Source organism: Kockovaella imperatae (genome assembly GCF_002102565.1).
Source record: "Kockovaella imperatae strain NRRL Y-17943 chromosome Unknown BD324scaffold_9, whole genome shotgun sequence".
In the NCBI taxonomy this organism is placed as follows: domain Eukaryota; kingdom Fungi; phylum Basidiomycota; class Tremellomycetes; order Tremellales; family Cuniculitremaceae; genus Kockovaella; species Kockovaella imperatae.
In genome coordinates this window covers 57,710-79,646 of record NW_019028949.1, presented here as the reverse complement: position 1 = coordinate 79,646, position 21,937 = coordinate 57,710, and the positions used below count along the sequence as shown (strand labels likewise).

The window sequence follows — 21,937 nt, the reverse complement described above, 5'->3', positions numbered from 1 at the left end:
CGGGCCGAGCGGGGGCGGAGGGGGGGCGAGGGGGGATCGACGGACGAGATAGATGTCTAGATGCACATCCACCTCCGCACACCATGCCACTGCTGGGCAGCATCAGAGATAGGTTGAGGGGTATACAGAACCCTCTGGCTAGCTCGGCCTCGAGTTCATCCAGATGGTCCATGTCATTCCTCACTCCGCCCTCTCATTCGCCTTTCCAACCTCTTCAACCAGTTCAGACTCCGACCAACCCACCGGCAGGGTCACTCATCATCACTTTGGTACATCCTGATCCATCGAGATCACCTGCGACTGCATTCTTCCTCCTTTGCGTTCCTGATCCATGCCTGTTTGCTTATTACTCTGCCCTCTTCATCCATCGTCACTTCACCTCGTCATCGAGCACGGGCCCAATCCGTTGGAGGCATCAACACATTGAATTAGAGCTGGAAGACAAGGATGGTCTCGCGGCGACCAGCGGTGGGAGGATAGGGATAAGTCTACACTGGATCGGAAACGTCATGAAGGACGTCAATGAGGGTAGGCGGACAATGGACAGTGCGGCGCAAGAGTTCAAGGGCGTCAGTGAGTAGAAAGTACCTGTCGTTGCAATCCGTCGCTGAATCCAGTGCGTGCTCAGTCCTACACGAAATGGTCCATACAATCCAGCATGACGGATTTGGATCTACTCCTGGATGGCTGATTGAAGGCTTTGCAGATTATGTCAGACTGCTCGCTCGTCTAGATCCGCCGCATTGGAAAAAAGCAGGTCAAGGCAATCCCGATAAGGGCTATGAAACAGGCTACGACGTCGTGGCTTGGTTCTTATGCTATTTGACAGGTCAAGAGCCTCCATCAGTCCCATATACAGGCCCAGATGCGTACATCCCTGTCAATTTCGCTATTCCGCCTCCTGTCACCACGCAAACTCCCTCACAAGCATTGCCCACCCGCATCGCCCAAGATGGACAGCCGAATTCACCGCCCCCGCCCGGCCCGCCTGCAAGTAGACCACGGCCTCGCGGACCGTTCCCCGGGCTGGTGCATGTGATCGACAGTCGTCTAGAGACATCGCGTTGGAGCGATTCTTGGTGGGTCGAGATGACTGGCGCACCCTTGGATGTTTTGTGGCGCGAATACCTCGAGTATTACTCTTGATTCGGATCAAGGCAGGCTACCACATGAATCGCATCCAGCCCTCCCATCCTTCCCATCGAAACTTCTTCAACAAGAAGACGCTGATCGTCACCGTGTTGATGAGCGTGTACCATGCCAACTCGGATCGCCAGGCCCGGGTCGGCAATTGGATTCGAAGCAAGAGACTTGGGATAAGGAAATACCGAGGCTCTATAAGCGGCGAGGGGACCAAGGTCAAGGTTGTACAGCCGACAAGGGCCAAAGTCCATAAAATCGTCGCATGACGACCTAGACAGGTTGGATAAGCAAGTTTGGCGCCGTGCATGTGACACCTACCCAGGCGCCAAAACCAAGCCCAACTTGCAGCGAGATACAGGGGTACCACAGCATACTTGGCGGCTGGATAAGGCAGAAACACTCTTCTGAGAACGTAAAAGACGTAATGGCGATTGTCCGCAAGGAGAAATGGGTGGTAGATGCTGGACAAGTCAGCCAAGGACACGACGAAACACCAACGTGAACCGATGGACGGCGAAAAGCATGGACGAGACTGCCACAATGGATCCAAGAAGTCTCTTTGGTGTGCCCAAGCCCGTTCGTGTCGCCCCTGAGAGTAGCGCGACCGGCCCGTTGTCAAGCAGAGTTGGCAACAATAGGACACTCGAGAATGCGACAAAATAGAGCAGTTGAGGCAGGTGAATAGCAGCTTCGTGCTGATCCTTGTGGCCTGGGCAAATGTATCAGCCTCCAGTTCTCGTATAGAAAGTCACCTAGTACGATGCCCCCGTTCCACTTCAAGAAGGCAACAAAGGCAGTGAATGGCAAGATGTATGGGAGTATCGTCGAGATTAGGCTGCCCATGTGGGTGAAAAGACCTTGAACGGTTTCAAGGCAGAGTCTAATGACATGCTCTGATATGCGTCAGCCGATACAATGTCGCTAATCTTACCAGGCCCCTTAACGTCGTCTAGCATGCAATCTGAGCTCCTTGAGGATTCGACACTCTTCTCGAGTTTCCTGACCTTCTCCAGTACACAGGTAGTCATTATGAATGCTAGCCAAACCACATTCGTCTGCCTGACAGTCATACTCCATGTCCCCACCTAAGCTGTTAAGCGATATCTTTGTTGTATCAGCTCACGAGCACCGCGGACCAGTGTCTGTCCCTCCTCGCAAGAAGCAGGGCTCCGAGGACGCCCGCCAAACTTCCAATATCCGTATAGTATAGATTCGAGAAGAAGCTGATGAGGGGGAAGGTCGAAATGACGAGAGCCTGCACGGAGGGGAACGCAAAGTGTTTCCATGCTGCAGTGGAGCGACTAGTGTCAAACAAGCACGAAACGATACCCGGGATGACGAGTGTCGAGAAGAGCAGGTTTGTACCCCGTAATAGAGCCACTGTGCATGGGACATGAACAGTCATTAGAGGAATAGCAGAAAGAAGGTAGCTTGAGATCAATTGTCAGGTCCCGCGCACTTCGCTTACAGTCCCGGAGGCGTGGTGATCGCTGGATCCCAGAACTCAAAGTCTTCATCGCAATACCTCTGTGTTTGAGGTATATGGAAGATCTCATCCTGGGATATCAGGGACATGTGATGGTGTGACATCACTCACGAGGTATGGGTCTGGGACTTCAATCTGGACAAGGAGGAAGACGATGACTGAGACCGTCAAGGTGGCGATATGCAGCTTTGTGCGTGTCGTCCAGCCTGAGCTGGAACCCTCATGACGCGTACTCATCTTATACTTGTCCCCAGACGGACACTGGATCCGACGACGTAGGAGGGGTGCACAAATTCAGGCGCGACCTAAGAATAAACGTGACCAGGGCCAAAATGTGGCAGCAGCACGTCGACCTCGATAAGACCCCTTCTGATCGCCGTCCTGCTCTGGACCTATAAGGAATCGGGCAGGACCTACCGCGGCCATACTATGATACCTACGGATCTAGTGCATCCGTCTTCGTCCGCATTTCGAGCGCACCCCGGGTGCGATTCGAGCTGATTCCGAGCCAAATAGGAGCTGAGTGTGAGCCAAGTTGGGGATTTTGGACTGTCTCTCGTACAGTCAGGTGACGATAATATTGACGGTGAAGAGGTCATCGTACCGTTAAGTCACACTCTTCGACGCTTCAAATTCATTCGAGCTCAACGATACAAATCCGAGACAAGATCGATGCAGGAGACGCAGATGATCTGCGGGAAGATGATCCCGACGATAAAGATCACGTTGGGGTCAGATGGGAATGAGCTATATGATGATCGATATTCTGAGATACAATGCTCTGGAGACGATGATCACACACGATATGCTGCAGAGCGTGCTGGAAAGCATTGGACTGAAAAATGCCCTCCCGTCCCATCATGATGGCCATTCAAGCGCCGATAATGAGAGCTACCTTAAAATCTGGCCTGCCAGCCGCACTGAACTCAGCCAAGTGAAGTGGGATTGTCATCCTCCGAGAGACCTGGCGACAAGCAACGCGACTGCTGGCGCGTCTATCAACCCTCGATGAAAAGGCATTGCCAATCATCGGTATTCGGTGTCAGGTTTGTTGACCTGAGTCATTATCCGCACGTTGTTCAGTAACAGGATACCGATAAGGGTGAAGTAGCACGATCAGCATCCGCTTGACATTTCTATCTGTGCTGAATCTGTCGCTATGCCATACATGCCCCATGATTACAGGACGATCAGAAAGATCACATGAACACAGCTCCCTAGAAGCTGATGGCCGCACCACGTTGTTTCTTGTCTCCTCCCAGTTCGAAGTGCTTGCATCGCTTCAGGGAGAGCTGATGCTTGCTCTTGCATTGGGTGCACTCGAGACGCAGGACAACCTTCTTGGTCTATTGTTCCGAGGGCAAGAATAACAACGATCCGAAAGTGATGGCGACGACAAGGTCGTAAACGAATAGATGTTGCAAGGAATGGCAAAGCGCCGAGCGGGAGAAGAAGAGATCAGGCGACAGGCGGAGCGGCGCCGAGCGAAGTTAAAGGTCGTCCATAGGGTGGATGAGCAGTGGAGCATTCCAAGAGAAAGTAGGAGACCACGGGAGAGTGTGACAGTGAGACAGGGAGGAACGGATGGCCAGTGATCGAGGCGGCAAACAGCGAAGCAGCGAAGAGGAAAGCATTACAATCAGCAATGTTCCACCGTAAATCCTAGATGAGAACCCACGGTCTTGGCCTTCTTGTGGAAGACGGGTTTTGTCTGACCACCGTAACCTGATTGCTTTCCTGGAGCAATATCAGTCTCCTTGGCTCTCCTCATCTCCCGAGTCAGATTGACTCACGGTCATATCGCCTCTTTCCCTGAGCAGCAAGAGAGTCCTTTCCCTTCTTGTACTGGGTCACCTTGTGAGGGGTGTGCTTTCTGCAAGCCTTGGCTTTGCAGTCTGAGAGGGGTGTGAGCTGTATCTCGAGCGGTCGGTCAAGGTAAGACGGCTTACAAGTTCTTCGGGTCCTAAAAGGTGAAAGAAACAAGGTCAGCAACTCGCTTTTAGCCCTTCATTGCATCCATCGATCCATCCATCCGGGCTTCCCCAACAGACGCGCTCCCTAATCATGCTTTGCTCCTTCAAATTTCCCCTCAGGTGCAAGCGAAACAGACGAAACACGCAGAGCACACCGGACAGATCGAGACATGGACGTACTTGGGACTATATCGACCGTCAGCAATCTGATCTTGGACGTGGAAGAGACATCTGACTCACATGTTAACCCTGTAGATGGACAAGCAAGGAATGAAAGACCATCGTCAGTCTCTGCCATCTCCCCTCATTGGCCCACACTCACATCTTGGACCAATGATCAACGAGTACTTGAAGGTTGAAGACAGCAGCGGCCCCCCTTCGATGATACTTGAAATTGGTTGAGCAAAACTCACACTGGAGGGGATTTCATGCCACCTTGATGAAACGCCGAGAAACTCCGAAGCGTGTGGCAGTCGAATTATTTTATTAGTCTGAACGCCCATTTTTTAGTGAACCATTTTATCCCAAATCATTGGCGAAATTGAAGGAGGGACCGGGGCTCGCTCACGATACCATTGACTCTAGAGCTTTTGAACCTCTTCTTTATATCCTCAGCGACTGGTGAGTATCCTACGTCGTGCTGCTCGTTTTGCAGAGCTGATCATGCTTCCACAGACTCATCTCGCGGTACCCTTGCCACGATGTCGTTCGCTCCTCCCGAGGCCCACCAGCAATTCCAGGTGAGTCGATGTTCTTCTGGGTCATGCGAAAGGAGTCAGCGAGAGTCAAAGGGCACGAAAGGGTTGGGTGCAAAGTTGAATGGGCGATAAGAGATCGAAGATGAGAGATTGTTCCGAGGAGATCGTTCGTTTTCCTGGGAATGGGGAAGACTTGGTGGACGATGACTGTCGGGTCGCTAAAAAGTTAAGAGAATTTGTTGCTGACCTTGTCGTGCTCTACCTCTGTCCCGTCTCGTCCCATGTTCGCCCTGACTCCTCTTTGAATTGTCATTCTTCCCACACAGCACATTCTCCGTCTGCTCAACACCAACGTCAAGGGAACTGGAAAGATCATGTTCGCTTTGACTGAAATCAAGGGTGTTGGAAGGCGTTACGCCAACTTGGTCTGCAAGAAGGCCGATGTCGACATGAACAAGCGGTGAGTATCGCGAACACATCGAATGCGACCACGAGATGGCGATCATTATATACCCTCAAACGATCGCCGAAGCTGTCCCCGTCTCCTAATCCCCGGGAAAGAGTTTCAGCTGACGATCTCATCCGCAGTGCCGGAGAGCTCAACTCTGATGAACTCGAGCGGATCGTTACCATCATGCAAAACCCTGCCCAGTTCAAGATCCCCAACTGGTTCCTTAACAGACAAAAGGACATGACCGACGGCAAATACTCTCACACCCTCTCCAACGCTATCGACCAAAAACTCAGAGACGACCTCGAGCGACTCAAGAAGATCAGATCTCACCGTGGTCTTCGACACCACTGGCAGTTGAAGGTTAGGGGTCAACACACCAAGACCACGTGAGTTGGACAAACGGAAAGCTTGTTGAGCCGCATGCTGATGTCTTACGTCTTCAGTGGTCGACGTGGAAAGACCATCGCTGCCAAGAAGAAGTAGAGTGGGTCAGCTGGTGTGGGACGAGGTGTATAGGCGTCGCTCTGTGTATGCATGGATGCACGATCCATGTGTGCTTGAAGTGTTCCACTGTGCGTCATACGTGTGGTCAAAATGCTTCTACACCGCAAGAACTGGTCCAGGTTTCGGTAATCTCGGTCGGAGGTCTGTGCGCGAAGATTCCGTCTAATTCAGTTTTGGTCACACCTCTCGACCTTGTCCTCATCTCTCTTTCTCCACGCATCCCTCACATTTCAGACCCGCTGATTCACTCGTACTAACCTATTGGCTCACCTCAAATATGAAGCGCAAAGCCACAGCTTACCCAGAAAGACTATGCCTTCCTTCTTTGTCAACCTCCTCGTCCTCCTCACTCACCGCCAGATCCGTTCCCGACTCCATCGATGGCTATTCTTCGAACACATCGCGAAGTATTTTGTCTCGCTCCGAGAGCACCGCTGGTCGTCACGGGCTTCAGTCTGCAAAAAGCGTTCAATCGATCCAAACTGAGCCAGAACAGGATCGAATCGTGGGAACGCTGACTGGTGTGGTCCGAGGTGAACAAGGTGAGTCGCAGTGACGGCACTCAAAAGGATTCTCTGAAATCGTGGATCCAGTCGTGATATACATTCACAGCACGAGCTCATACACGGTCATTGGCTCAGATGCCACTTGGTACGTCCTTCATTGGGACCTCGCTCACGTGAGAAGCAATGTACGACTTTGGGACCAAGATGTGTCAAGGAAACACATGCGCATCTACTCGTGAGCTTGAACCCACTGAGACTCTGTTACGTCTGACACAACATGCACACACAGCATACGAACTGACTCTGCGTTGATGGTCACTTGCCTACATGACATTTCGGTCAATGGCTTCACCATCAATGGCTCTCGATTCCGATCACGAACTCCCATCTCGGTTGGTCAACGCAAGGTCTATACCCAAGCTGCGATATTGATGGACGGTGATGTGCTCCGCTTTGCAGGGACTTCATGTGAGTAGCCCGCTTCAAATGCTCCTGATTGGGCAGATCAATTCGTCTACGAGCACAATTTCCAAGACTTCCCCCTTCCCTGTCATTCTGCATCGCCCATTGAAGAGTTTGGACAGCTTCCAGACCCCATATTCGGACCGAATGATGATCCCCGTGACAAGTACGACGCACATCCATGGATCATCCACAATTATCAACTTGGATCCGGTGCATATGCGTATGTCAATCTCGCAAGTCACAAAGCTGGCGGACTTCAAGTAGCCTGTAAAACAGTCAAGATGCTCACGGAAGAAGTAGACGAAGAAGAAGAAACCTCGGATGGTGATTCACTCCAATCATGGACAACCGAAGGCTCGTCAAGCACTAAGCGGAAGAAAGATGTCCAGGCATACTTAGAAGAAGTCAAGACCTTGAGAGTGCTCTGTCATCCAAATGTCGCTGCACTCCTCGATGTAATTCATGACCCTGAGCAATCACGGGTGCACGTCTTCATGGAGCTCGTGACAGGGGGTGATCTGTTTTCTCACCTTGAACGCTCAACCTTGACTGAAGGCGAAGTGGCCTTTTTGGCATATCAACTTTGCAAGGGGATCGGATACCTTCATGAGCTGCGACTGGCTCATCGTGGTGAGATTTGTCTGTGAAACCAAGTCTCTGAAAACGTCTCTAGATATCAAACCGGAAAACATCCTCCTCGCCGTTTCTGACGCATATCCGAAAGTCGTCATTACAGATTTCGGTCATGCGATCAGTGAAACACAGCTTCTAGAGTTGATCCCGTTGAACCCTGACGAGTTCTGCGCCCGTATCTACCCAGTGACAGGGACGATAGAATACCTACCTCGCGAACGTCTCATAGCGCTTCTCCGTCCACCAAGAGGTGTCCAAGGGACTCTAGAGGAGGTCGGGATAGGTTGGGCAGAGAAGAGAAATCAAATCGCTGGCAAGTGGCTAGAAGAAGAGTTTGCGTTGGATTCGTGGGCCCTTGGATGTGAATCGACGGCTGTAGTCACTCCAAACTGACAGACTCGAAGGCGTTCTTTACACGGCCTGTGCTGGAACGCATCCTTACATCTTTCAAGGGGATGAAGACGGGAATGAGTCGCTGAGTCTCCCCACACAGGTAGGATCGGCATGGGCGGAGTTTAGACGACTTAACGGATCCAAAACCATCGGACAATCCTCGTCTTGTTTGCTGGAGGAGAAGCAAAAGGTGGATGTTGAGAAGGCAAAGCTACGCTTGGACGCTTTCCTGGTATGGATTACTCGAGGCGAGTGTTCAAGAACTGATGCCATGCTTGATCAGACGAAAACTCACTGGAAGCCTGAACAGAAATGGGATTCCATGAGCAAAGATCGTGGGTGATAGGTCAGCTGGTCATGCGCGATTGACAGACCGCTCAGTGACTCTCCTCATCGCAGCGATGCTACAGCGCATGCCATACTCACGGCTGAAGATGGAGAGTTCAGAATTTCACGATTATTTTATCAACCGCGCACCAGAGCTAAAGAGGATGTACTCAAGTGTCGTAATTCACGGAGGAATGTGGCCCGACCGAAGCTGACATACGTCGCAATGTCAAGGGAAGTCGAGCTTCATTCTAGACGATACAAATGCATTTCTATCTATGTCTATGACAAGGTGACAATATACATCGACGAGTCGGGGAGATACCTCAAGCGTACTGCGCGTCGAGAGCTATGGCCAATTTTTTCGCTCTAGATGCCACTTCGCCTCGCTCGCCCATGACCGTCAACCTCAGTGAGACTCCATCAAGACCTGCGTCCTCATCCAGTGATGGGAAGTACGTGAGCTCATATCTACCAAAAGCGTAATTCAGGATACATGTGCGCCATGCTTTAGGATGTGGAGATCCGGCGAGGCGAACGATGCCCTTCACTGGAAGATCTTTCAGCACGGTGGTGACTCTCATAGACTCTCACCTCGATAGATCTCAAAACTCAACTTTTCGAGAGCATCCTCCAGCGTCGCCTGGAGGATAGGCACGAAGTCCCCTTCTTTCCCCTCCTCGTGATCTTCGTCATGTTCGCAACTGCACGTTTCCCCATTGACATGAACGTGACCACTTCCAAGCCCGTCGCTCCTCTTGCGTTTAGTGCTATCAGGCTTGCTCCCTCCTCTCCATATTGATCTGACTTCCACCTCATCTCCGTGCCACTGTCCATGACCTGCTCCTAGGGCTTTCCAATCGGCAGCTTCGGCTTTCTCTTTATCGAAGACACTCGTATCGAGGCCGAAGACCACTGAGAGAGGCGCAGGTCGTTCAGGAGAGACTTTAATTCGCGGCGTCGTATCGTTGAGAGCTCCTAGATGATCCATCAGAATATCCAAATCTCGCTCGGACACCAGTTGGTGTTTTGAGAGGAGGAGCAAGTCGGTGTATTTTGCCTGCAGCTGCGATAATTGGTTCAGAGAACTGCAGGTTTAGGACAGAGCTCACCTTTGCTGTCGGTGATGTATCCTCGTATCCTCTGAAATTCACACAATCTATCACTGTAATGACTCCATCGAGTGTGAATCCTTGCGGTTCAAGTTGACGGATCTGGAGCGCTAGTGTGGCCGGAAATGCAGAGCCACTGGAAGACAAGAATTAGGGAACGATTGTAGCGAGCATGCACTGACCTTGATTCGATGATGATCCTATCGGGGCGGAACCGATCTTTGATCTCCATTAGGGCATTCTCCACCAATCCAACCATTGTACAGCACATGCAGCCGTTCAGAATCTCCGATACTCCCGTGATCTGCGACTGATTCGCGAGCAGCGAGTCGACTAGAGAGCATATGAGCATGAAGCCGATACGTTCAGCCCACCTTCGACGTCTCCATATTCGTTTTTAAGCAAGACTACCTGTCGTACAGGTCAGCAGGTGTCGCGCTCTCTCGGACCACCTTAAAGTCCTTCGGAAGCTGCTTCAGTATGCCAAGGATTGTGGTGGTCTTGCCCTACGAGCAGAAATGTAAGCTGCGAACAGCTAAAACTGTTGAGATTAATCTCACGGCGCCTATTGAGAAGATTCAGCGCGTCTCGAGTGGAAGCCATATCCCACAGCCGGCTCACCTAGAAAGCCAGTCACGCAGGTCACTGGAATAGCCAATTTACGCTTGTCTTCGGCCTGGGATGTCATTTGGAGTGTTGTATGCAGATGCAAGATAGCTGCAATGAGTCAGCTTTGATTTGACAGACTCAAACGACCTACTCCTGGCTCTAGCAATCTGAGCAGAACAACGCAAGGAGCCTGAAGAAGGTCACTATCATACAAAGTCGAGGTTCATGAACGGCATTCGAGACGGATTTCCGAAATTTACAAAATCGTCATCTGGTGCTCAGTTTTGATCCTGTACATTGGCCATCATGCCCCTTCTGGAGCTCGTTCAGGAGCTCCCTGGACATTCTGAACCAGCATGGCAAGTTGCATTTAACCCTTCTCGGCCACTACTGGCCAGTTGCTCGACAGATAAGACTGTTCGCCTTTATTCGTTCGATGATCGCTCATTCTCCGACTCGTTGCCCGCTTCCGATGATCCCAAACCAACTTTTTCACTCCTCTCGGCCATCGAAACTGAGCACAAACGGACGATACGGAGTGTCGCTTGGGGTCCAGATGGTAGGACACTAGCCACCGGAAGCTTTGATTCATCCGTTGGGATCTGGGAAGAGGTGGACTCTGATGCGCCGGAAGATGATTCAGAGGGAGTTTTCAAACCTTCTACAGAGATAGGAGGCGAGAAAGTGGTTAGCGGGGCTGGAGAATGGGAATGCGTGACGACACTCGAGGGACACGAGAGCGAATGCAAGTCGGTGGCTTTCAGCTCTGATGGCGCTCTCTTGGCAAGCTGCAGCCGGGATAAGAGTGTTTGGGTCTGGGAAGGTGAGTTGGCCTGTTTGGATGTAGACTGATGCTGGTTTCAAGTCCAACCTGATGCGGATTTTGAATGCATAGCAGTGATGATGGAACACACGCAGGACGTCAAATGCCTAGCTTGGCACCCGAAGGAAGAGGTACGTGCAAGTCGTTCGTAGTCGCTGAAGCACCGCAGGTGCTCGCTTCTGCGTCTTACGACTCGCACATCCATTTGATGTTTGATGATCCCGATGGCGATTGGTGTATATTCCAGAAACTACACCCCAAACTCCCTTCAGCTCGTACTCAATCCAGCTTACCAGAGCTCTCACCGACGGCAGATGAGAAGGCGATAGAGAGTCTGAATATTCCGCCCTTGGAAGAGGATGAAACCGTCTGGTGTCTCGCTTGGAGCCCTTGTGGACGATACCTAGCCAGTGGAGGCGACAGGGGAGGTATCAGAATATGGAGGAGAAAGTGAGCGACTGCGTCTGAGAAAAGCTGATGAGGTAGGGGCAATCAACCGGACAGTCTGTTCGAAGAGATACTCCATACCGCTGCTCATTCCCGATCTGTGTTCTCGCTTTCGTGGCGCAAAGGTGGATACCTCGCCTCGGCCGGAGGTGACGGCAAGATCATAGTTTGGAAGACGGACGTTATTGAAGACGGGGATGGGCCAGTCGCTCCGCGCTTATCTATGAACCCCGTGGCCGCCGTGAGGGAGGCTCACAGTGTAGACGATGTGAATAGTCTGAGCTGGTGTAGTAGAGAAGAAGGCAGGGGATTCTTGCTGGCGAGCTGCGGGGATGACGGTGGGGTAAAGGTCTGGAGACTGGTCAGAGATTGAGCTTGTACCAGAGTATCATTCAGCATTTGCATTCACACACATATACACTGGGAAGGATACACTCTGCCACTGCCACCCGAATTCAACAACCAAAAAAAAATTCTGAGATTTGACCCTCATCCTCAATCGTATGCGGGCAACGTTACTGCTGAGCGTATACAATCGTAAGCCAATCATCAGGCTTCCACGAGTCAAACACAAGTTCATGGAGTCCGACAACTCAAGTCCAAAAGAGGCGAAATGGACACTCAGAGAGGATCTCCATAATCAACCAGACAGAGCCGAGTCCTCACAAGCCGTGGATGGACGCAGATCTCGCTCACCTCCTTCTGGCGACAGGCAAAGAGCGGCACAGCAAGGGAACCTTTCGAGCAGCCTGTACGACCAACGTTCACCGACTCGCGACTTGAAACGGGCTCGAAACGAGGTTCAAGGCAACGGGGCATCCAGCCGATCGAACAGCTTTGGCGTGAACCAATCTGTTGAGCACACTGCTCTCAAGACGAATCCCTCCGAAGAGACCAGTGCTCCGGCTGGTCTGGTAGAAGAGGACCCAACTTCGGAGCTCTTCACATTCATTGGGACCAAAGCCGAGGTGAGGAAGCGGAAAAAGTCGCAGAAAAGACCTGTACCGGAGCGTTATTCTGCCGAAGACGTCCTCGAACATGATATCAAGGATCTGCTGGGACGTGATTATGTGGAGAGCCTCTTTGCAAAGGGAGATGAGTCAGAATGGACCCCACCAGGATCATTAAATACGGGGTCCCACACCGTTCGAGTGTCTACCTTCACAGTCTCAGGTGAGGCCCGCAGGCTATGTATGCCTCTTGCTGATGCGGACAGGTGATGGGCTGGCATTGTACCAGGAAGAAGGGACAGATCGTAAATGGGCGATTCTGATCCCGTTCGCTCACCCCGGGGACCTTGTCGAATGCACAGTGTATCGCCATAGACGGCTTTACTCGGCCGCCAGATTGCTAGAGACTCTCGAATACAACGAGGAGTATCGAGGGGGAGAAGGGGATCGGAGAAAATTTCCGGAGAATGGGTGCAAATACTTTGGCAAATGGTAGGAAGGCTGCATGCGTTCAAGAGCTCATTGACCCAACAGCGGTGGATGTCAATTACAACCTATACCGTATGAGCGCCAACTCGAGCACAAGAAACGCACTGTGGAATTGGCATACAAACGATATTCCCACTTGAGTGATGTGCCAGCGATCAGAGACACCATACCCAGTCAAAAACAGTGGCAATATCGTACCAAGATCACGCCCCATTTCGATGAAGTCCCCAAACGCATCAAGGAGCTCGTCAAGCATTCGTCGTGGGGTCGAGTCGGAGATCCGTCTGTGGATCGTGTCATGAAGGTCATCGAAGAAGAGAAATCTGAACTTGGGAACGATGAAGAACTGATAAAGGCATCGGGGCTGAAGATAGACTCGAGAAACGATTGGGAATTAAAAATCGGCTTCAACTACGCAACTAGCTCGCGAATACTTGATATCGAGGTGGGTCCAACTCAAATACTCGCCTGAACCCATTAGGAATGTCCTATTGCAACACCAATATTGAATGCAAAGCTCCCCGAGGAACGTAAACGAGTGAAGGAGTAGGTGTCGAACGGAGGCCGTAGGCTGACAATCCAGCAATATCCTGTCCTTCCCCCGCGGAGCGACACTGCTGCTTAGAGACTCCTTGGAGCCTCCGCTGCCATCTTCTCTAAATCCTTTCGATCCCTCTATGCCAATCACAGATGCGCACATCGCCGTGGTAGATCACAAGCGACCAGTGTACGAGCAAGTTGGCGACAAGATGTTCACGTTTCCCGCGGGATCCTTCTTTCAAAACAACAATTCCATCCTCCCTTCATTGGTAGCCTACACCAAAGAGGCCATTTTTCCCTCTGAAGAGCCACAAGGCTTCAAGCGACCTACACAACTCGTCGATGCCTACTGTGGCTCCGGGTTCTTTGGCGTCTCTCTCAGTGATAGTTTCGAAAGAGTCGCTGGAGTTGAGTTGGACCTTCACGCTGTGGAAGCGGCAAAAAAGAATGCTCAGATCAATGGCGTCTATCACAAATCGGACTGGTTGTGTGCTGCAGCTGAGGAGATTTTCGCAAATCTTCCCGAGGCTGGATTCCATGGGTCCAAAAGTTGTGTCATCATTGATGTGAGATTGGGCTATGAGGAGGGTGACATTACTGACCTCGCTGTTGTAGCCGCCGAGAAAAGGGTGTGACGAGCAATTCCTTCGACAGTTGTACGATTTCAAACCCATCACGATAGTTTACGTCTCTTGCAACGTGCATACTCAAGCTAGGGACATCGGATGGTTTATACATCACACAAAGCAGCATGGAGTCGATTACAAATTGGAAAGTATCCGAGGTTTTGACTTGTTCCCACAGGTGAGCGACCTGTGGTGGCATTAGTCGCTGACAGCTGCCAGACGGCTCACGTCGAAAGCGTTGCGGTACTTCGATTAGTGCAATGAGCATATGTCTCTATCCTGTGGTCAATGCACTGGTCGCAGATGGTCCTGGTGCGGTTTCTGTGGCTGTCTGCTGGACTCGATTCTCGATGATTTCATGACCTTTGATGCCGCCTCCAATGGCGCCAACGACGATGGTGACGACAAAAATTACAATACAAATTGTCCACTACGGGATTGAGCCTTGACCTTAGATTGTGGACCCACCTTGATGTTATTCCACCACATCTTTCTCCTGACTTGACTTGCCTTGACCTTGAAATTCTGACTTTGGATACTCAAGTGATCTAATGATTAGCCTCTTGATTCGAGATACTCACTTACCGCTCTTGTCCCCTCAAGTCCTCCAGTCTCTCTCCTCGTTCATGGATCGCCTCGATGGTTTTTGAAAACTCCGCCGTCGCTTCATCAATGTGCTGTTTCGTGGCCTGGATTTTGTCCATCTGTTTGCTGTTTCCCTGTTGAGCAGGTGGCACTGGTTGATCCTTAGGTATCAACATCGCTGCGCTGCTCCGTTTTGATTCGCTGTCCCCCGTTGCTCCATGAAGGAGTGAGTTGGATCGAAAAAGGTCATCTCTGGCTGTTTGACGATAAGGCTGCCCCTGTGGATCCCCGTAGAGCCCCGCATCTGCTTGAGGATAGTACGGTTCGGCCCTACATACAAGGTCAGCGACCGGGGCGGGGGTCTAAATCAGCTCACATCTCAGATCAATGTTTGCCAATATTGCACCTGTGTACACACCTGCCACCGTGCTGTGAGGTCAAAAGTGCTACACAGGTGCTTACACCTCATTTCGCCCCCTTTCATGCATGACCCCTCCTACATCACTGCCCGTTCCATTGTCGTCTGCGTGCGACACAGTGCCACTTTGACACAGTACTGCCTGAAACGCCGCTTACAAGCCCAGCACGTGGCGAATGACTTTTGGATCCGCGTCGTCACTGGGCCGGCGCTATATATCACCACAGTCATACCCTCTTCACATCTCGTTCACGTCCCGAGCAGCTACGAGGGAGAGTAGATTTGTGTGCCTAGAGCAGAGAGATAGATAGAAGAGCAAAAAGCTCATCTGAATAGCCCGAGGGGGATAGTAACTTCGAGCCTCGATAGGACTCTGGACGACGTTCTTCTCATTGCGTCACCTCAGACCTCGACTGTTAGACCCCTCTTTCCTCTCGCCTGAGCTAAGAGCTCGTAGGCAAGATGGCCGATAAACCTATCACTGTGCGTCTGAAACTCTTGAAGATTGTGCATCGCTTACCATCTGGTTGCTCGTGCAGTTTACGGAGCACTTACAGGTCGGTACTACCCTCCACCCTTCAACTTCCTTCTGACATTCCCCACAGCTCACAGCACTCGGAATCCAACCAGCTTCCATCTCATTCCAGTCCCTCACCCTTCAGTCTGATCACTTCATCTGCGTGTAAGTCGGACGAGCTTGACCCCCAACCTTGCGACAGCAACATGCGTGCAAATGGCCAAACAATGCACTGACATGTCTTCCAGGCGTGAGAATGTCAACGACACGAACCAGGTGGTGGTGATAGACTTGGCGGATGCGAACAATGTGCTACGGAGACCTAGTGAGCTCATTAGATATCTTCGGGTTGGCGAAGAGCTCACCAGGACAGTTACTGCCGACTCGGCAATCATGCACCCCAAAGAGAAGATTATAGCTCTGAAGGGTGTGTATGATGCCTGTCAGAACCAGAACTTCGCAACTGACTTCTTGCCCCAGCCGGCCGTCAGTTACAGGTATTCAACCTTGCAACCAAGCAAAAACTCGGTTCTCATCTGATGAACGAGGATGTGCCTTTCTGGACATGGATCAACGACACCACCCTGGGTTTGGTCACGGAACGGGAAGTTCAGCACTGGAAAGTCGTTGATGGCGAGGCCCAGCCAAAGAAGGTGAGAATGAAGACCCTACCGCTCTGACTGTACAGATGTTTGATCGTCATCCAACCTTGAACGGCAACCAAATCATAAATTACCGTGTATCTCATGACGGGCAATGGTGTGTTGTTGTTGGAATCTCCTCAAACCCTGCTGCTGGACAGCCTGGTCAGACTGCTTTTAAGATCAAGGGATCGATGCAGCTCTACTCGATTGAGCGTGGTGTATCGCAGCCGATCGAGGGTCACGCCGCTGCATTCGCCTTGTTTAAGCAGGACGGCGCGAACAACCCTAGCAAGCTCTTCTCGTTCGCCAACAGGACAGCAACAGGTGCCAAGGTGAGGAATGGCAAGGCGAGCTGTGGCTAAATCCCCAGCTTCACATCGTCGAAATTGGACACCAGGCTCCCAACCCTCCATTCACCAAAAAGGCGGTCGACGTGTTCTTCCCACCTGAAGCCACCAATGATTTCCCTGTCGCTATGCAGGTCTCCTCCAAGCACGGTATCATCTATCTCGTTACCAAGTTTGGCTTCATTCACCTCTACGATATCGAATCTGGTCAATGTATCTACATGAACAGAATATCAGGCGAAACAATCTTCACCTCGGCCGAATACGAGCAATCGCACGGTATCATTGGAGTGAACAGGAAGGGTCAAGTCTTGAGCGTCAGTGTAGATGAGGATACCATCGTGCCTTACATTCAACGTGAGTCATCATGACACCCAAGGCCTGACTCGCAGAATCTCTGAACAACCCCGAACTCGCGATCAAGCTTGCTACCCGAGCCGGCTTGCCAGGCGCCGACCAGATGATTGTTCAACAGTACCAGACCTTTATGCAGAACGGGCAATACGGCGAGGCCGCCAAGATCGCCGCCAATTCTCCTCGTGGACTCTTGCGAACACCCGAGACTATCGAAGCCTTCAAGAGATTGCCCAACGTTCCAGGATCTCTCTCTCCCATTCTTCAGTACTTTGGAATCCTTCTCGAGAAAGGCGAGCTCAACAAATTTGAGTCCCTCGAGTTGGCTCGTCCGGTCATTCAGCAGGGCAAGAAGCAATTGCTAGAGAAATGGCTCAAGGAGAACAAGGTAAGGACGGTTTTGTTGTGTTCATTGCTGACGTGGTAGCTCGAATGCAGCGAGGAGCTTGGAGACCTGGTCCGAGTTGCAGACATGAGCCTCGCCCTCTCCGTTTACCTTCGAGCCAATGTACCGAACAAGGTGGTGGCATGCTTCGCGGAGCTCGGTCAATTCGACAAGATTGTCCTATACTCCAAAAAGGTCGGATACACTCCGGACTACCCTCAGCTCTTGCAACAGCTGGTCCGTATGAACCCTGACAAGGCTACGGAGCTCGCGACGCAGCTCGTGAATGATGAGAATGGTCCCATGGTGGATCTTGACAGAGTCGTCGACATCTTCATGTCACAGAATATGATTCAACAAGCCACCAGCTTCCTTTTGGATGCTCTCAAGAACAACCTGCCCGAACAGGGACCACTGCAGACGAAATTGCTCGAGATGAACCTCGTCAATGCTCCTCAGGTCGCCGATGCGATTCTCGGCAATGAAATGTTCACCCACTATGATCGCCCTAGGATCGCCAACTTGTGTGAGAAAGCTGGTCTGATGCAAAGAGTGAGTTACCAAGAGTCGCCTCAGCTGATTTTCAAGGCACTCGAGCACTACGAGGACATCAACGATATCAAGCGATGTGTCGTCCACTCCAATTTGTATAAATCAGAGGTGAGTTGGAGCTGGTCATACTTGCTGAAATAAAGTGGCTTGTCGATTACTTTGGCAGGCTCACCGTCGAGCAATCGCTCGAATGCCTGCAAGAGATGCTCCGAACCAACATGCGAGAGAATCTGGCAGTGGTTGTCCAGATCGCCACCAAGTACTCTGACCTCCTTGGTCCCGTCAAGCTCATCGAGCTCTTTGAGCAGTTCAAGAGTTCTGATGGTGAGTGCGCAGAGGAAGCATCAGTATTGATGTCAGGTCTCTACTACTATCTCGGCTCGGTCGTCAACGTCAGCGAGGACCCCGAGGTCCACTTCAAGTACATCCAAGCAGCCACTCGTACGGGTCAAATCAGAGAGGTCGAACGTATCTGCCGAGAGTCGAATTACTACAATCCCGAGAAGGTCAAAAACTTCCTCAAGGAGGCTCGTCTGTCGGACCAGCTTCCTCTCATCATTGTCTGCGACCGATTCGACTTTGTTCACGATCTGGTTCTCTACCTCTATCAGAACGGTTTGACCAACTTCATCGAGATCTACGTTCAGCGAGTAAACTCGGCTCGTACCCCTCAGGTCATCGGTGGGTTGCTTGATGTTGACTGCGACGAGACTGTGATCAAGAACCTCCTCATGTCGGTCACTGGAACCTTCCCGATCGACGAATTGGTCGACGAAGTTGAGAAGCGGAACCGTCTAAAGCTTTTGCTTCCTTGGCTCAACAACAAGGTCGAGCAAGGCTCCACGGATCACGGCGTGTACAACGCTATCGCCAAGATCTCTATCGACTCAAACAACAACCCCGAAGCTTTCCTCAAGTCGAACAATCTCTACGACCCTGCCATTGTTGGAAAATACTGCGAGCAACGGGATCCATACCTCGCCTACATTGCCTACGCCAAGGGCTTCTGCGACGATGAGCTCATTCACATCACCAACGAGAATCAGATGTACAAACATCAGGCTAGGTATCTCGTCAAGCGCCGAGATAAGGAGCTTTGGATCCAGGTCCTGAACCCAGAGAGCATTCATCGCCGGGCACTCATTGATCAAGTCGTTGGTACCGCCATTCCCGAATCGACTGATCCCGATGACGTCTCGACAACAGTCCAAGCTTTCATCCACATGGAGCTGCATGGACCCCTGCTCGAGCTGCTTGAAAAGATCATCTTGGAGCCTTCACCCTTCAGTGACAACCGATCGCTCAAGTCTCTCATGTTCCTCACTGCCATCAAGAACGACAAGGGCAAGGTTATGGGCTACGTCAACAAGATCGATGGGTACGATGTCGATGCCATCACCAAGGTCGCCATTGACTCGGGTCTGTATGAAGAGGCCTTCACAATTTACCAAAAGCACGATATGCACGCTGAGGCTATGAACGTTTTGGTCGAGCACATGGTCTCGATCGATCGAGGATTCTCATATGCCAACAAGATCAACCAACCGGCCGTTTGGTCCCGCTTGGGTAAAGCCCAACTCGATGGTCTCCGAGTCAAGGATGCTATCGACTCTTACATCAAAGCCGAGGATCCATCCAACTTTGCCGAAGTCATTGAGATTGCCAACCGAGCTGGCAAGCACGACGACCTCGTCCGATATTTGCAGATGGCACGAAAGACTGCTCGAGAACCCAAGATCGATACCGAGTTGGCTTACGCGTACGCCAAGACCGACAGGCTACACGACATGGAAGAATTCCTCAGCATGACCAACGTCGCCGACATTCTCGAAGTCGGAGAAAAGTGCTTCAACGACGAACTGTATCAGGCTGCCAAACTGTTGTTTTCAAGCATCTCCAACTGGGCTCGATTGGCCACTACCCTCATCTATCTTGGCGAGAACCAAGCTGCCGTCGATGCTGCTCGAAAGGCAGGAAACACTCAGTGAGTCACACGTCTGCATGGTGAAGCCTACTGACTTGTTCAGGGTCTGGAAGCAAGTCAATGCGGCCTGTGTGGACAAGAAAGAATTCCGATTGGCCCAAATCGCCGGTCTCAACCTGATTGTGAGACCACGATAGTGATGAATATTGACATGGCTAGGTTCACGCCGAGGAATTGCCGGCTCTACTCAACTTGTACGAGCGAAATGGATATTTCGACGAGGTCATCAACCTTATGGAGGGTGGTTTAGGACTGGAGCGAGCGCACATGGTGAGTCACTCTCCGCAGATTCAGTCTGACGATTCTCTCAGGGCATGTTCACCGAACTCAGTGTACTCTACGCCAAATACCGACCCGAGAAATGTGAGTTTCCTGGCGATGAATTGCCCTGACGATCGCAGTGATGGAGCACCTGAAGTTGTTCTGGCAACGAGTCAACATTGTGAGCTTGGTCCTCTGCTGCTTGAAGTGCAGGACTGACTCTTCTACTAGCCAAAAGTCATCCGAGCAGCCGAACAGGCTCACCTTTGGCCCGAATTGGTCTTCTTGTACATTGTCTACGGTGGGTTTGGTCTTTGAGCCACAGTGGGCTGAAGCTGTAGATGAACCTGATAACGCGGCGCTCGCCATGATGGAGCGATTGAGCGACTGGGATCATGATCAGTTTAAGAAGGTCTGTGTCAAGGTTGCCAACATGGAGATCGCCTACAAGGCGGTTCACTTTTACATTCAGCACCAGGTGAGCTACGGCCATGGAAAGATGACCTGACAGTCCAGCCCAACCTCCTTCCCGATCTCCTGGCCGCTTTGTCTCCTCGACTGGACCACGGCCGTGTGGTTAAACTCTTGCAGAATGAGGACCACCTGCCTCTGATCAAGCCATACCTGATCGCCACTCAGAAGCTTAACATTGCGGTCGTCAATGAGGCGTACAACGACTTGCTCATCGAGGAGGAAGACCACGTCACATTGCGAAGCAGTCTGGAAACTCACGATCAATACGATGCCATCAAGCTCGCTAAGCGTATGGAAAATCACGAACTGCTGGAGTTTAGGAGGATAGCGGCGCTGCTGTATAGAGTGAGCTTTTAAACTTGCGCTTGGTGCTAAGCTCACACCCCTACAGCTCAACAACATGTACGACGAATCCCTAGGCTTGTCCAAAGCCGACCGGTTGTGGCGTGATGCTCTTGAAACCGCCGCGGCGAGCAAGGAGATTGCGGTGGCGGAGGAGCTGGCGGCATACTTTGTGTCTATCGGCAATAAGGATGCCTTTGCGGCTATCCTCTTTGTGTGCTTCGAGCTGGTCAGACCAGACTTTGTCGAGGAGATGGTGAGAAGATGGTCCGGTTTTCATTGCTGAATTTGCAGTCGTGGCGATACGGTTTGGGCGATTACTCCAAACCCTTCTTCCTGCAGTCCCAAAGAGACCAGAGTTCAAGGGTGAGACTCTGACTACTTGGACTCCGCTGACCGTGCAGCTCGCCGCCCTGGAGGCTGAACTGAGAGAACTTAAGGCCAAGTCAAAGAAGGACGAACCCGAGGAGACGTCTGGTCTCGTTGGATCTGGATTAGGGGGACGTCTGATGATCGGCGGACCTGCGTAAGTGACACTATGCCCTCTGCGAGACTAGCCTGACGCAATTGAGCAGTGGCTTCATGCCGAATGGTGGAGGTATGCCCAACGGAGGCATGATGATGGCTCAACCAACTGGCTTCTATTAGAGTGATTAACGAGCGGTTATGATCTGGTCGGAGCATCAGAGCAAAAGTCCCATTATTGTATACATCTCCCTCGACTCTCTACCCTCTCTTGCCGTGAGACCCTTCTGTGCCATCCTGCTACATCTCTATCCGACACTCATCTCCCCCTCTCCTCCTCCCCTTTCCCCGATTTAAAATCCCTTTTGGTATTCCCCGTAGCACGAGCAAACAGAGATGAAAATGATGAATTCTGAGAAAATGATCAGTCG

General features: G+C 51.5%; 10 protein-coding genes across 10 annotated transcripts; 6 read left to right on the top strand and 4 right to left on the bottom strand.

Moving 5' to 3' along the window:
* Positions 1-170: 170 nt before the first annotated feature.
* Positions 171-1,146, top strand: BD324DRAFT_581435 (peptidase of plants and bacteria-domain-containing protein; the record flags this gene model as incomplete). Its single annotated transcript, XM_022013504.1, has 2 exons — positions 171-573; positions 629-1,146. 2 exons carry the CDS (start codon positions 171-173, stop codon positions 1,144-1,146), a joined length of 921 nt encoding a protein of 306 aa, XP_021870020.1.
* Positions 1,147-1,162: 16 nt separating this feature from the next.
* Positions 1,163-2,866, bottom strand: BD324DRAFT_581247 (alpha-2-glucosyltransferase Alg10; the record flags this gene model as incomplete). Its single annotated transcript, XM_022013489.1, has 7 exons — positions 1,163-1,604; positions 1,642-1,852; positions 1,896-2,036; positions 2,129-2,228; positions 2,267-2,573; positions 2,612-2,700; positions 2,741-2,866. The coding sequence occupies 7 exons, from the start codon at positions 2,864-2,866 to the stop codon at positions 1,163-1,165; spliced, it is 1,416 nt and encodes a 471-aa protein (XP_021870019.1).
* An 886-nt stretch (positions 2,867-3,752) lies between these two features.
* BD324DRAFT_508373 (60S ribosomal protein L44) lies at positions 3,753-5,249 on the bottom strand. Its single transcript, XM_022012959.1, has 5 exons — positions 5,016-5,249; positions 4,579-4,592; positions 4,423-4,524; positions 4,308-4,366; positions 3,753-3,975 (listed from the first exon to the last, which is right to left on the bottom strand). Exons 1-5 carry the CDS (start codon positions 5,030-5,032, stop codon positions 3,847-3,849), a joined length of 321 nt encoding a protein of 106 aa, XP_021870018.1. The 5' UTR covers positions 5,033-5,249; the 3' UTR covers positions 3,753-3,846.
* A 54-nt stretch (positions 5,250-5,303) lies between these two features.
* On the top strand, positions 5,304-6,237 carry BD324DRAFT_581115 (ribosomal protein S13; the record flags this gene model as incomplete). The annotated part of the gene is made up of 4 exons (XM_022013485.1): positions 5,304-5,342; positions 5,627-5,760; positions 5,889-6,140; positions 6,198-6,237. 4 exons carry the CDS (start codon positions 5,304-5,306, stop codon positions 6,235-6,237), a joined length of 465 nt encoding a protein of 154 aa, XP_021870017.1.
* Positions 6,238-6,443: 206 nt separating this feature from the next.
* BD324DRAFT_629389 (kinase-like domain-containing protein) lies at positions 6,444-8,675 on the top strand. Its single transcript, XM_022016208.1, has 8 exons — positions 6,444-6,800; positions 6,852-6,909; positions 6,946-6,999; positions 7,054-7,232; positions 7,269-7,859; positions 7,903-8,487; positions 8,539-8,601; positions 8,655-8,675. The coding sequence occupies exons 1-6, from the start codon at positions 6,536-6,538 to the stop codon at positions 8,253-8,255; spliced, it is 1,500 nt and encodes a 499-aa protein (XP_021870016.1). The 5' UTR covers positions 6,444-6,535; the 3' UTR covers positions 8,256-8,487; positions 8,539-8,601; positions 8,655-8,675.
* A 186-nt stretch (positions 8,676-8,861) lies between these two features.
* On the bottom strand, positions 8,862-10,529 carry BD324DRAFT_629382 (CobW/HypB/UreG, nucleotide-binding domain-domain-containing protein). Its single transcript, XM_022016207.1, has 9 exons — positions 10,455-10,529; positions 10,316-10,411; positions 10,255-10,259; positions 10,147-10,200; positions 10,069-10,105; positions 9,877-10,027; positions 9,695-9,830; positions 9,177-9,648; positions 8,862-9,132 (listed from the first exon to the last, which is right to left on the bottom strand). The coding sequence occupies exons 2-9, from the start codon at positions 10,380-10,382 to the stop codon at positions 8,909-8,911; spliced, it is 1,146 nt and encodes a 381-aa protein (XP_021870015.1). The 5' UTR covers positions 10,383-10,411; positions 10,455-10,529; the 3' UTR covers positions 8,862-8,908.
* A 63-nt stretch (positions 10,530-10,592) lies between these two features.
* On the top strand, positions 10,593-12,014 carry BD324DRAFT_591949 (WD40-repeat-containing domain protein). The gene is made up of 4 exons (XM_022013807.1): positions 10,593-11,126; positions 11,169-11,257; positions 11,296-11,576; positions 11,613-12,014. The coding sequence occupies exons 1-4, from the start codon at positions 10,610-10,612 to the stop codon at positions 11,944-11,946; spliced, it is 1,221 nt and encodes a 406-aa protein (XP_021870014.1). The 5' UTR covers positions 10,593-10,609; the 3' UTR covers positions 11,947-12,014.
* A 23-nt stretch (positions 12,015-12,037) lies between these two features.
* Positions 12,038-14,681, top strand: BD324DRAFT_629377 (S-adenosyl-L-methionine-dependent methyltransferase). The gene is made up of 7 exons (XM_022016206.1): positions 12,038-12,746; positions 12,790-13,015; positions 13,058-13,457; positions 13,494-13,558; positions 13,596-14,118; positions 14,168-14,356; positions 14,398-14,681. The coding sequence occupies exons 1-7, from the start codon at positions 12,077-12,079 to the stop codon at positions 14,440-14,442; spliced, it is 2,118 nt and encodes a 705-aa protein (XP_021870013.1). The 5' UTR covers positions 12,038-12,076; the 3' UTR covers positions 14,443-14,681.
* BD324DRAFT_651798 (hypothetical protein) lies at positions 14,654-14,939 on the bottom strand (the record flags this gene model as incomplete). The annotated part of the gene is made up of 2 exons (XM_022018394.1): positions 14,654-14,726; positions 14,764-14,939. The coding sequence occupies 2 exons, from the start codon at positions 14,937-14,939 to the stop codon at positions 14,654-14,656; spliced, it is 249 nt and encodes an 82-aa protein (XP_021870012.1).
* A 466-nt stretch (positions 14,940-15,405) lies between these two features.
* BD324DRAFT_629375 (hypothetical protein) lies at positions 15,406-21,927 on the top strand. The gene is made up of 24 exons (XM_022016205.1): positions 15,406-15,664; positions 15,721-15,738; positions 15,787-15,863; positions 15,947-16,023; positions 16,072-16,125; positions 16,179-16,351; positions 16,387-16,674; positions 16,713-17,046; positions 17,082-17,431; positions 17,471-17,980; positions 18,017-18,088; positions 18,124-18,304; positions 18,341-19,964; positions 20,008-20,086; positions 20,124-20,234; positions 20,276-20,327; positions 20,366-20,406; positions 20,457-20,526; positions 20,567-20,703; positions 20,742-21,044; positions 21,091-21,297; positions 21,336-21,407; positions 21,446-21,567; positions 21,617-21,927. The coding sequence occupies exons 1-24, from the start codon at positions 15,644-15,646 to the stop codon at positions 21,687-21,689; spliced, it is 5,046 nt and encodes a 1,681-aa protein (XP_021870011.1). The 5' UTR covers positions 15,406-15,643; the 3' UTR covers positions 21,690-21,927.
* Positions 21,928-21,937: the final 10 nt, after the last annotated feature.

Coding starts and splice junctions, on each gene's coding strand:
- BD324DRAFT_508373 (XM_022012959.1), bottom strand. Junction 4,367..4,422: donor GGGAAAGAGGCGATATGACC/GTGAGTCAATCT, acceptor ATATTGCTCCAG/GAAAGCAATCAGGTTACGGT. Junction 3,976..4,307: donor TCCACAAGAAGGCCAAGACC/GTGGGTTCTCAT, acceptor TCGGAACAATAG/ACCAAGAAGGTTGTCCTGCG.
- BD324DRAFT_629389 (XM_022016208.1), top strand. CDS start 6,536: ATGAAGCGCAAAGCCACAGCTTACCCAGAAAGACTATGCCTTCCTTCT. Junction 6,910..6,945: donor ATTGGCTCAGATGCCACTTG/GTACGTCCTTCA, acceptor TCACGTGAGAAG/CAATGTACGACTTTGGGACC. Junction 7,000..7,053: donor AAACACATGCGCATCTACTC/GTGAGCTTGAAC, acceptor ATGCACACACAG/CATACGAACTGACTCTGCGT.
- BD324DRAFT_629382 (XM_022016207.1), bottom strand. CDS start 10,382: ATGACATCCCAGGCCGAAGACAAGCGTAAATTGGCTATTCCAGTGACC. Junction 9,649..9,694: donor ATACATCACCGACAGCAAAG/GTGAGCTCTGTC, acceptor CAATTATCGCAG/CTGCAGGCAAAATACACCGA. Junction 9,133..9,176: donor GAGTTTTGAGATCTATCGAG/GTGAGAGTCTAT, acceptor AAGATCTTCCAG/TGAAGGGCATCGTTCGCCTC.
- BD324DRAFT_591949 (XM_022013807.1), top strand. CDS start 10,610: ATGCCCCTTCTGGAGCTCGTTCAGGAGCTCCCTGGACATTCTGAACCA. Junction 11,127..11,168: donor GAGTGTTTGGGTCTGGGAAG/GTGAGTTGGCCT, acceptor GCTGGTTTCAAG/TCCAACCTGATGCGGATTTT. Junction 11,577..11,612: donor ATCAGAATATGGAGGAGAAA/GTGAGCGACTGC, acceptor CTGATGAGGTAG/GGGCAATCAACCGGACAGTC.
- BD324DRAFT_629377 (XM_022016206.1), top strand. CDS start 12,077: ATGCGGGCAACGTTACTGCTGAGCGTATACAATCGTAAGCCAATCATC. Junction 13,458..13,493: donor CGCGAATACTTGATATCGAG/GTGGGTCCAACT, acceptor TGAACCCATTAG/GAATGTCCTATTGCAACACC. Junction 13,559..13,595: donor GAACGTAAACGAGTGAAGGA/GTAGGTGTCGAA, acceptor CTGACAATCCAG/CAATATCCTGTCCTTCCCCC.
- BD324DRAFT_629375 (XM_022016205.1), top strand. CDS start 15,644: ATGGCCGATAAACCTATCACT. Junction 16,675..16,712: donor GGACAGCAACAGGTGCCAAG/GTGAGGAATGGC, acceptor CTAAATCCCCAG/CTTCACATCGTCGAAATTGG. Junction 19,965..20,007: donor CGAAAGGCAGGAAACACTCA/GTGAGTCACACG, acceptor TGACTTGTTCAG/GGTCTGGAAGCAAGTCAATG.